Source organism: Manis javanica, chromosome 8 (assembly GCF_040802235.1).
Source record: "Manis javanica isolate MJ-LG chromosome 8, MJ_LKY, whole genome shotgun sequence".
NCBI lineage: Eukaryota > Metazoa > Chordata > Mammalia > Pholidota > Manidae > Manis > Manis javanica.
Genome location: NC_133163.1, coordinates 29,658,079 through 29,670,481, shown reverse-complemented (window position 1 = coordinate 29,670,481; position 12,403 = coordinate 29,658,079). Strand labels below are relative to the sequence as shown.

General features: G+C 36.6%; 1 protein-coding gene across 15 annotated transcripts in view; it reads left to right on the top strand.

Annotated features, from left to right (window-relative positions):
* The window catches only part of SIPA1L1 (signal induced proliferation associated 1 like 1), a 394,992-nt gene that overhangs the window by 301,564 nt on the left and 81,025 nt on the right, over positions 1 to 12,403 (top strand). For all 15 annotated transcript variants that reach the window (XM_073242187.1, XM_073242190.1, XM_073242201.1 and 12 more), the window contains 2 exons: positions 5,661 to 5,764; positions 8,622 to 8,779. In XM_073242187.1, coding sequence (XP_073098288.1) covers positions 5,661 to 5,764; positions 8,622 to 8,779 — 262 coding nt within the window. The remainder of the gene's footprint in view (positions 1 to 5,660; positions 5,765 to 8,621; positions 8,780 to 12,403) is intronic.

Genomic DNA, 12,403 nt, shown 5'->3' with positions numbered 1-12,403 from the left:
AGCATGACTTTTTTTGCATCATAATACCTGTGTATTCAGTGAGATATCTCTATTATGGCTGGTCAGAACTGAATTACCATCCAAACCTGTGTGAACTGTGAAAATTGTTTGGCCTAAAATTCTCTGAAAGTTTTCTTTCCCTAGTATTTTTTTTTTAACTGAGGTATAATTGATATATAACATTATATTAGTTTCAGGTATACAACATAATTATTCAATATTTGTATATATTGTGAAATGATTATAATAAGTATAGTTAATGTTTTTTACCATACATGGCTACCATTTTTTTTATATGATGAGAATTTTTAAGATCTTTTTTAACAGCTTTCAAATACTGGTATTATTAACTATAGTCATCATGCTGTACATTATCCTAATAGTTTTTCTTTACCTGGCTTTTAGAATTTAACTGTATGTGTGTGCAGCTTAATATTCAGCCCAAGGTCCAGAGGGACCCCTATGCTGATTTCTGAATTTCTTTGCCTAAGTAGTTGCCTCCTCTTTGGTACTCTGCCCAGTAGACACCAGCCACCTCACGCTTCCTGAGTCACAGTATGTTTTGGCTTCCCTCTTTAAAGCCATGGTGCATACCATCGTTCCAGAGGTGCCCTGAGGTAGAAAACCCAGTGGGATGATAGGGCTCACCTTCTTGGATTCTTTTTCTTGGGGATCATCAGTCCAGTGCTGCCTACTGTAAAATGCCTGAAATATTTTTGTCAATTTTGTCAAGATACTTTATCAATTTTTCTAGTTACTAATAATGGGAGAGGAAGTCCTATACCAATTACTGTTGGTGGCCAAAAGCAGAAATCCCAGATACTTTTTTTATATACCAGCTCAGTTAATCCCTACAAGCCCTCCTAAATACCAGCTATCACCATTTTACAAAATCAACTTCTTTAGATTAACTGACATGCCCAACATTAGGCAACTAGTAAGCACTAGGGAGAGAGAACAGATCCTAGTGGTATGGTTCCTGAAGTATTCAGAGAAAGCATAAATGCAGAATAAGGCCCAGCAAAGCACAGAGCTCTGTCTTGTGGCAGTGTCTGCCCCTCTCTCAAGCCCTTGGGCTAAAAGTACCCAAGCCATCTCAAGAGACAGCCCTGCTTGTCCTGTGTTATAATTAAATTCAGATTTTGTACTTTGGTAAAGGAGGGAAAGGTTCAGGGAAGGAAGGATTGATGGATCTATTGAACTATTTCTTCTTTTCCCTAATTTCCCATACAAAGTCCACTTCCCACCTCAGAAATAAGGACTTCTTATAATAAAAAAGCTACAAATGTGTCAGGGGTTGAAGCAATTTTGCAATGAAGAAGTTTTCAGTACTGGATTTTTTTTTCTCCTTTCTTTGTTTCCTCATTTGGATGACCTAACCTCTAGATAATTACCATCCCCTTACAAGATAGTAAATACAAAATAAACTTCCCACCAAGCAGTTCATTATTTGAAAGCTGGAGACCACCCTCATTTTAAGCTGTGCATAAAGATTATTAGTTGGGAAATTATTTTCTGAGTGAAGATCATTTGTCAAATTTGCACGTAGGAGGCTTAGAAGCCCTTTATAAAGTATTCCCTCAAAGCCCTGCTTCCATTAATTTATTGCAGCATTAGTGAATGCTTGTTGTTTCCTCTATTTTTTTTTTTTAGCAGTGTTGTAAAGACCACTGAGATTCAGGGTCTTAGAGGAGATATAAGACTTTTCATAAAGAAAGTAAATCCTTCCTTATATGGAATACTTAAACTTTGGATAGAAAGGATAAAACTAGCATTCTTTAAATGCTTTGCACAGGCATAAGGCAATTTGGAGTTGTAGACGCTGATGAATGAGGAAAAGGGTTCTTTTTTCCACCTCCTTAATTTTTAACTGTGTTACAGTATAAGGTTTTTCCTGTGAGTGTTCCTGAGACACACTTGGCAAACGTATTAAGATACGTAAAAGGTCTTGTTTACAGAAACTATACTTTTTACCTCAACTGCATTAAATTCTAACAACACATTCCTTGAGCGTCTTTCATGGGCCAGCACTTCTCATACACATTATTATACTTAATCATCGTAACTGTGAGAATATCAAGGGGCAAAGAAGTAAAGTGACTTGTTTATGGTCTTTTAGCAAATTCTGCTATGGGCATAATTCAGATCTTGCTTCCAAATATCAAACATCCAGGTCAGTGCAGGTATCTTACAAAGTGAATAGTAGCAGATTCCTAAGTACTGACCCCACACCGTCTCTTGTCCTCATCTCTCAGTATGTTAGTGATTTTGAGAGGCCTCGGGTCCCAGGTATATTCATTCACACGCACACTCACAATTCCTTAACTGACACAGTATGAGTTCACCTGTCATGTGAAAGAATAATACTACGAACTCTTGCTGATCCCATCCTCATGAAAGTAACCAAGCCATCTCCTGGCCATGGCAAAGGTACATTGAAAAAATGGTAAAAATGGTGGGTGCCAGAACAGGTAGAATTCCTGACTCCTCCAAATACTTAATTAGTGAGTGAAGTAGTATCACAAGGGCAAATGCTTACCTGATCGCAAATGTGTGCCAGTGTTCCAGATGTCAGTACTTGGGCCTGGCTGTGCTTCTGAGCATTGACTTCTGCATTCCCAGACCCAGAGGCAAGGCTACATAGATGGGAGATACTGGAGTTTTAAATAGATGGCCCTTAGCAGCCAGCCGACTATTGTAATATTTCAAACTAGGGATAAAAATCAGACCCAAACCTGTCTGTGATTTCATTTTCAATTTGATGGGTTCTGTAGTGGTGAAGACATTAGTAAACTGAGCTTAAAGCTTTCTGCATTCTGTTGATTTTACTAGTCTGCATTGCATTTAGTTGATGAGATTACTGTTTTCCTTGTGTTCATAAATATTTAAAACGAGGAACTTGCCAAAAATCAAATTACATAGGCTTGTTTTCCTTCATCTAGCTCTTCTTAACTCAAACATACCTGTTTGTGACCGAGAAATAGTTATATAAAAGTCTGGTTACTTTTTCCTGGTTCAAATTCATAAGCATACACCTCATCATGCAAGTTTTAGACTACCTGAAAGCAAAAGAGTTGAGCCAAAAGAGAAGTCAAGGATTATTATGGCACTGGCCATTTCTGAAACTGCTCTATAAACTTCTTAACTTGTTCATACCATCTTCAAACAGAAATGCCTAATATTCTCATTTATCTCCACCTTTTCAAAGCAGCTGAAGAAGAATATTCTTATCATTCCTCAATTATTCAGTGACGTATTATCTAGTCTGAATATTTGTAATTTTAACTTTCTGTGACTTAGCAGAGAGTACTGACTTTATTAGTGGATATATGCCACCCGCTGGTGCTGTGATTTGCAGACAAATCATGTGATTGTCAAGATGACCCATAAGATGCCTGAATTTACTTTTTTAACTTTGAAGACTCCACACAAAAATGAAAGGAGCATTATCTTCTCCAAGCATCTTTTCCCTTTAGAAATAGCTCAGTGTAAGCCCTCTTTGCTAGAGAAGAAAGGATTTTTGTCATTTTCCTAATTGACATTTTCCTGATTGTCATTCTTTCAAATCTTGCATGGTTTCAAGGCCACTAAAAATAGAGTAACATTGGATGCTTTATTCTTTAGAAAATAAGTACTCACTTTCCATTTCCTCTAATAAAGTTTAGCAGTTCTATTATATACATAGTTTTTTCAGGATTTTGGAATTCCTTTCTTCCTGGGAAAGAAAATCTCATTTGGTTTGACCCTCTTTCCATCTCTAAAACTTTTGTAACTGTTCACACTGTTTAAAAATTATCAGCAAAACTCTGGGGTTTCCAAAGGTTCTCAGAAAAAGGATGGTCAGGTAGCATACATTATACAAAATGAGGGATGCAGTGGAAAGAGAGAAAGTCCTAGAAGTAGAAAAACAATTACCTTCAAGGTTGTCTTTTAGTCTGTTTTCCTCTCTGGAAGCAATTCTTTTAGGATTAGGCAGACATAAAAGCAAAATGTAATACATGAATACTTAGATGACAGTCTTTTTCCAGTTCATTAATTTTGCTTAAGATTGACTTGAAACACATGTATGCGTCAAAGCTGACACATTCACTTTAAAGTTTTAAAATGTACTAATCAGTTCTAGAGATATTTATAGCGAGGGTTTTTAACAATAGATAAGTTATTTAGACTCAAGACCTGTCTTAAGTGGTTCAGTGATTTATTGTGGTAAATTGTATTTGTGGTGGTGGTGGTCATTAACATTTAGAATTTTCTTTGGGGAATCACACATTGATACATATTTTTGCAATTTTTGAAAACTAGTCTGCTTTATTCTACTTTTTGCTTGCTTTTAACTCTTTGCATTTTATTTTGACTTCAAAAATTCAGATCCTCCAAGAAGCTCAAGGTTAAAATAAAACTCAGGGCTCTAGAACATTTTACAAGTCTGTCTGCAAGCCACCATTGTCTGTTTTTGGAGCAGTGCCTCAGGGCAGTGAAGCCACTGCATTATAGTCACCCTGGGGGGTATCTATTAAGATAGATTCCTCTGCCCAGGCCCACACCCAGTAAACAGTATTTCTCAGAGTGGGGCATGGGTATCTAGTTCCCAGGTTCCACCGCACACCCTGAATTTTGAGAACTACAGTCTTTTGGTATACACCAGAGGCTGCGTCTTGCAACATCATTCTCTAAAATCCAGTGGGGTGTTTGGGTTCTCAACAATATGGCTGATGAAGGCTTCAGATCCCCAGAATGTGCACTTCCATTCATCTTGTAGCCTGTAAGTCCAGGTCCTTCGAGTCTAAAGATACTACCTTTCAATTGGGCAGTTAATAGTTCTCTTTTTCCATGTTTTTTGGGCTCATTGATTCTGTAACGATTAAGGCAATAGAGGATGTTGGGTGTTATTTTCCTTAAGGAAGGTGAGAACAGAACACTCAGTCTTAAAAATTTATTGGACATTGCTATAATACCTTTGTTAATTCAGTGTTACAGTTTTCATTTAATTTCCATCTGTTTGTTAAGAACAAAACCGTTCTCTTGCTTGAATTAGAAGGACTGGAAAAGATGTTCTTAACTTGATTTCTGTGGGCAGAGTTCAGGAATCTGAACTTGAATGGTAAATAATTTTACATTTATTTCATGGACCCACTTAGTTGACATTTAGCATTTTCTTCCATTATGAACTAGGCTACAAACACAGTAGCGTAAGTCCTACCTGTGATTTTCATTTGTAATGGAAAGCACAGGTATTTGCATATCATTGTTTCTTGTTGGAGATACCTCCAAGTATTTTTTATGCACATCACTACAAAATTTTAGTATTTATTAGACCAACTGCTAAAATTTGTTAGATAAGTGTATGCTATTATATCATTTTAAAATTATTTTGATAATTTATTTTTTAACATAATTGACTTGTGTCGAAATCTTCTATATTTTATTTTATGTGTTTGCCAATGCTATTCTGAGAAGAGATCCATAGGCTTCACTAGACTGCCAAAGAGCCAGGGACAAAAAAAATGGCTAAGAACCCTATGCCAGAGCTTGTTTTGGCCCTTTTCATCCTAAACCTTCCCCTAACCCCCTCCCACACCTTTTTTTTTTTCTTTTAACTGAGTGACTGTTTCTAGTCTTACTGTCATCTCATAGTTATGTATTTATATTTTCTACTGTAGCTGACTCCACAGGAACCCATTCTCTATATACAACATACAAAGACTATGAAATTATGTTCCATGTTTCTACCATGCTGCCATACACACCTAACAACAAGCAACAGGTAAGGGATCCTTGTGTTTTCTGTGGGTTTTTTTTTGCCCTCATTTCATTTTCCCCAGAAGCCTAAGTGGCAAGTTTGTAAAACCTTAAACCAGAATTAAATGTTGCACCTGTCACAGCCACAGGAAGCTTTGTAGGCTTGGTGGAAGTAAGGAATAGCAAGTGAGCGGAAAACAAATGAAGAGACACAAATCCTAGGTTAACAGCCAGCTGGATGGCTTTGTGAATTAATCATTTGCTTTTCACCCACGGGGATTGAGGTTTTCGTGAAATCCTAAGAGAATGAGTTTAAATCATGATGATTAGATGACTCTGCAGGATTGCAAAGAACATATATGAGTGGGTGAAGTTTCATCTCAAGAGGCCAATGTACAAAGCAGGAAAGCATGGATGTTTCATTTCAGATTTCAAGGGAAGTTTGATGTACATGGAGAGAACTCAAGGGTCAGCGGGATATCAGAGAAACGTTTCTTCTTAACATCTTGATCAGAAGATATCAAAGAACATAAGTAACAATTACACTGTATACATCATACACAGAATTGCTTTTAAAAAAGATCTAAAAGCACAGTGCCAGTGACTAAACTGTAGTCAGTGAGATAGTCTAGGGTGAAAACTGAGCAGTGGCAGATGGTGACAGAGCAAAATGGAACCTGGCAGTATTGCCTTAGAGTATATGGTAGTTGTTTTTAAAAAATATTTCAAAATAAATAATTGCAAACTGAATGTTAGAGCACTAACAGACTCCCCTTTCAGTAGCTGTTATAAACACAGGCAGTCCAGCATTGCTTCTGACCTTAGCATGGATAGAGATTTTGTTATTGTCAATTGTACTAAGAGAACACAGGCCAGCTGCAGAATGAATCACATCCTCTTTCACAGCATTTAGCCAAACACAAATCTAATCCAACACCTCATCATTTTAGTTTTGATTAAACAAATCTAGGTAACAAAACTTTGCCTTTTATGATTACCAAAGTAATCAAAAATAGGAAGCAAAGCAATAAGTCAGCTTGGAATCTGAGATAAACATATTTTTAAGATAAATTCCCTGATTTAGAGTTTGGTGACAGTTTGTTTAGTGCAAATTCCAAGTTATGGCTTTCTCTGAGAAGAAAACATCTGCTAAGAAAAATATACTAAGCTTCTTACTCAGACTAGTCAGTGGACAAAAAAAATCTAATATTAACAATTGTCTCTAAAAGGGAGATAAAGGCTTATATAGCAGCAGAGAAAAAGGTAAGGTGTGGAGGGGTAAAAAATCTAGATTCAGTTGTTTATTTCTAACTAAATGAGTGTAAGTGCTGAGCAGACTGAGTTGGCATTTCAATGGTCGGCTATCTAAATTGTTTAATTTCGGAGTCCAATCAAGGCAAAGGTATTATGGTCCTAAATCAGAATGAAAGAGTGATTGGAAATTCTACCTATTAAGAAATTTTAATTCTCTAGCTAAAGAACTTGGTATAGATTATGTTTGGAAAAAACATAAGGAACATATCTTTTGAAATATTTTTTTGCAGGAATTTGTTTATAAATACTATCTTCCATTATATAATAGAAGATGGATAGATGGTTTTATTTCTATTTGAATCCTTTTTTAAGACATCAATATTACATATCAAACCATGTTTTGAAAAAAAGAGATGACATTGCATCAAAAAACAATGGCATGATAGCAGGAATGACGTAAAAGACAAATTATATTTTGAGTATGTCCAAGATCTTCAGTAGATTAATAATCTTTAATAATGGGCATGTTCTGCATAACAGCCAATACAGACCAGCCCTTATTTTTATAACTTCTGCTAATATATCATGTTTAGAAATGAAGTAAACAGTCTTTTTAGAAGATAATTTGGGATGCTTTAAAATTCCTAAGGTTAAAATTACATTTCCTGAACATTTCTCTTAATACTCAACCCTAATCTAAAAGGGTTAGGGTTTTGTTAGAAACAGTTAAGACTGTTGTTTCTCCCAGCTAGCCTGATAATACTAGAACATTGATTTTAGCATGTAATTTGTGTAAGAGAATTTTTAAAATGTTTTCTAAATGCAAGCTTTTGTTTAACGGATAGTTTATATAAATGTCATGTTTAGTTGTTTATCTTCCTTGTAACAGCCTCCATATAATAAATAAAAGAAATACTAATTTTTTTCAGTTTTTCATCACACTGTTCAGTTAAACTATCTAATAAACATCCCTCCAACCCTGAAAAAATCACTGGCCTAGGATGATTTGGGGTGCCTGAATTTGAAAGCCACCTTTCTAAATCACCAGTTAATGGGAAACAGAAGGTGGTCTTAATTTAAGCAGCTCTCACTGTAATTAAAGAAGCTATTTAAACTTGAAGTTTAGCCTGCTTTTAAATTGTTACAACATTCTAGAATATTATTAATTTCTGCACTCCCAGCTTGTGACACAAAAAGTCTATCAGAAAACACCTCAACCATATTTATTTAAATGAAGCTAATTAAACCAGAACATAAACTGCATTGTAATTACTTCAGCCGTTCTCATCTCTAAAAAAATCTTCCCTATGGCAAGTTTCTTTTTTATATGAAAATGGAACAAAACTGTTGTTATGGAAACTGAGGATTTGGAGATGCTAGGACTTGGCATAATATGCCAGATCCTGGCTAGATCTTGAATGGGCTCTATATTTTGTGAAAATTTAAGAATATTCATTTCAGTATTTCTCCATGGAGGCAATGATAAGACAGGCTAAAATATTGACAGTAACTGTAGATTACCTACCCTACTATGTATTAATAATATTTTTAAGTACAGTTTTGTAAGGGAATTGGGGAGGAAAAGGCCAAGTGTTGTCATTTACATTGTTTGCTTGTTTTTCTTTTAGCTCTTACGGAAGCGGCACATTGGGAATGATATTGTAACAATTGTTTTCCAAGAGCCTGGAGCACAGCCATTCAGCCCCAAAAACATCCGATCCCACTTCCAGCACGTTTTTGTCATTGTCAGGGTTCACAGCCCCTGCACTGACAGCGTCTGTTACAGGTACTGGTGCGTCAGCACTCACAAGGGACCCACCGGCTTTGCTTTCTGAAGTGGCAGTGGGAAGCCTATTGCTATTTATTTTTGTCATTAAACTGTGCGCACGGATGGCCGATTTCACAGGATGATGTAACCTGATGGCATTGACATTCCCCAGACATGTTGGTTAGACACCTGCCATTTCCATTTGCACCTCTTCCTTAGGTGGTGTCCTTCATCCATACCCATCTGGTCACCAACTAATTACTCATTCTGCTAATTATATTTTGCTTTTGGTATGGCAAGAGCAGAAGAGAATGATCATAATAAGTTGGAAAGAGAAGTTTATTTTTAAAATATATTCTTATTTTAAAAGCCCAAGCCCCTGCTTTGGACTGACTGAATTCACTAACGTTTCTGACTGCAGTTGTAGGGCTGTTTCTCTGCTTCAGTAAACATTTGGTGGAATTGTTTCACTATCCCTTGCTGACCTAGTCCCATGAGTATCAGCATCTGTCTGAAAAGGCCTTTACCAAGAGGACTGAAGGGGTTTCGTGTGGAAGAAGATAAGAACCTGTAATGCCAGGCTGATGTGGGTGTAGTGCCAAGATGTATAAGGGTATTCTAGCATTGGTAAGATGTTTCTGATATGAATCCATCCTTGCAGAATAGGAATTTTTATCATATCTTTCAATTCCTAAATTTTGGAAGATTAGGCTTTGTTAATTTTGGATATTTATGTTTGAATTAATCTAACTACCTACACAGATACACAGGCTGGTAATTGGTGTGTCGTGACATCCATAACTGTCTGATTCCAGGTGTAATGCAGGTTAATTACAGGAGTAGAGCAAGTAAGTTCAGGAAACAAAACAAGCAAAGGTTTCTCTGGTTGCCTGCCACCATCCTTACATGATCCATAATAACCATGTTTGCTGAGCTCTGATTATGAGCCCAGCACTATTCCAGGCAGCTGACATGTTACCTCATTTAATTTGCAAAACCTATGAGGCAGGTACTATTTTTATCCCCATTTTCAGATGCAGAAACTTAACACACAGGAATAGGTAACTTGTCCAACGTCAGCTGGTCCTGGGGTGTAGATTAAGTGCACTAAGTCTGATTCCAGAGCCCATCTCTTGAGCGCTCTGCTGTGCTGCCTCACTCTCATGCCATGTGAAGCAGGGGTCTCTGTGCCCTTGCTGCTGACCCACAAGCTATCTGAGAACTTCTCAGGTGCCAAGGCTATATGAAAACCTAAGACCAGGAAGTGTGTACTTCTCTAGGCTTGAGGTAGAAACTGAAACAAAGGAGACCTAGATTTGAAGCCTCTTAACCAACAATGTGGTCTCTGAAAGCTGCTTTAGGTGTGGAATAAGCATGGAACATTTGGCTATAATTGGGGTGGATGACTGTTTGCATTTAGGAAATGCCCCAAGCAGTGGAAACATGCTGTGTACTACATGTATGCAAAGGAGTTCATACCACTTTGTACATAGAGAACTAGCCCCTTTTTGAATGGTCACTAGAAAGTTTGGGAATGGACAAAACTATGCAATTTTTTTTAGAGAGAGTTTCTTTAAAAGACTTTGTCTAAATAAACTGCTGCCCAATAGAAATGAAATGTGAACCACATACTAATTTTATATTTTCTAATAGCCATATTTTTTAAAGTAACAATTAAGTAAAATTAATTTTAGCAATACATGTATATTTTCTGACCCAAGAATGTATTTTATTTACCTGATATATCCAGATACTATTATTTCAACATGTATTACAAATTTTAAATACTATTGAGGTATTTTACATATCCTTGGACTAAGACTTTGAAATTTGAAGTGTGTTTTAGACTTTTTATAGCTCATCTCAATTTTCATTGGAAATAATCTTTAGATTTCATAAAATTTGTAATTGGTAAAGTAGATTTATATGCTTCAGATTGTTCCAAACATGCTTTTGAGAAGTTTTTGAATAACTGAATCAAGTGTCAGTTTTAAAATTTTAATGTAATTTAGCACTGCTGGGTCACTCAAGCCCCATTCTGAGTGCTCAGTAGCCACCTATGTGGCCCGCGCAAGTCTAACCAGACTGATAAGGAAGGAAGGTGTTTTAGCCTTTTCAACATATTGCTACATGAGGAGGTGATAATTGCTTTATTCTTTTCAAACCACCCACATCCCCAGCCTGAAATCCAATTTTTGCTCTCTCTCTTGTTTTTAATCTGTGGCCTGGAGATCCCATCTTCTTACCCCCATGTCTGATGCTGGCAGCCTTTGCAGAAGGGCACTGAACATACCTGCTTATGTCACGTGGGCTAGTCTGGAATTGGCCAGTCGCCAAGCTTGTTGGAAGACCCAGTGCACTGCTCAGAAAGTGAACTTTGTTTGGCCTTCTGTAAATTCATGCAAACATACCAGTTTGTTAACAGCTCTGAAAGACATCACACGAAACTAAAACAGTGACCTTGCCCTATTGTAAACTTTAGGTGCATTAATTTTTCTGTCCTCAAACTGAGGTAGGCATGTTTTCTGGGGTTGTGGTGATATCAGATGTTTAAAGGCCCTGAATAAATAGACCACCTCTCTTGTCGTCTTTAGTGTTGGGGGGAATAGGTGTGAAGGGGCTTATTTTCTCATGAAAAATAATGTACCATGAAGTAGAATGGAAAAATATGTATCAATTTAAAGATAAAACATGGGTCTTCAAAGAATTTTCATACCTGTTGGTTGAGAAATACCCCAGCCACTCCCCTAACTACTAGGGATGTGATTTGATAGGCCTCTTCCACTAGGGATACTTCAGTGGAAAAGCTTAGCAATGCATGGATTTATACAATTATATATAATCAATTTATACATTGATTTGTACAGTCAGTATTAAACCTAGTTTAACTTTAGCCCTAAGTGATACAGTTAGATTAATTCAAATGCTTTTTACCATTTAAAATCTCTTGCTCCCAAACTTTCTCCACTGGGAAGGTTCACATTTCTTTACTGACATCTACTTGATTCCTGTACTGTGGAAAGCACCACTGCTGTTTTCTCAAAGGCATTTCTTTTTTTTTTGAGAGGGCATCTCTCATATTTATTGATCAAATGGTTGTTAACAACAATAAAATTCTGTATAGGGGACTCAATGTACAATCATTAATCAACCCCAAGCCTAATTCTCAACAGTCTCCAATCTTCTGAAGCATAATGAACAAGTTCTTACATGGTGAACAAGTTCTTACATAGTGAATAAGTTCTTACATGGTAAACAGTGCAAGGGCAGTCATATCACAGAAACTTTCAGTTTTGATCACGTATCATGAACTATAAACAATCAAGTCAGATATGATTATTTGTTTGATTTTTATAGTTGATTTATATGTGAATCCCACATTTCTCCCTTATTATTATTATTTTTTTAATAAAATGCTGAAGTGGTAGGTAGATGCAAGATAAAGGTAGAAAACATAATTTAGTGTTGTAAGAGGGCAAATGTAGATGATCAGGTCTGTGCCTATAGACTAAGTATTAATCCAAGCTAGACAAGGGCAACAAAACATCCACGGATGCAGAAGATTTCTTTCAAAACAGGGGGGGTGAGGTTCTAAGCCTCACCTCTGTTGATCCCCAATTTCTCACCTGTTGACCCCCCTGC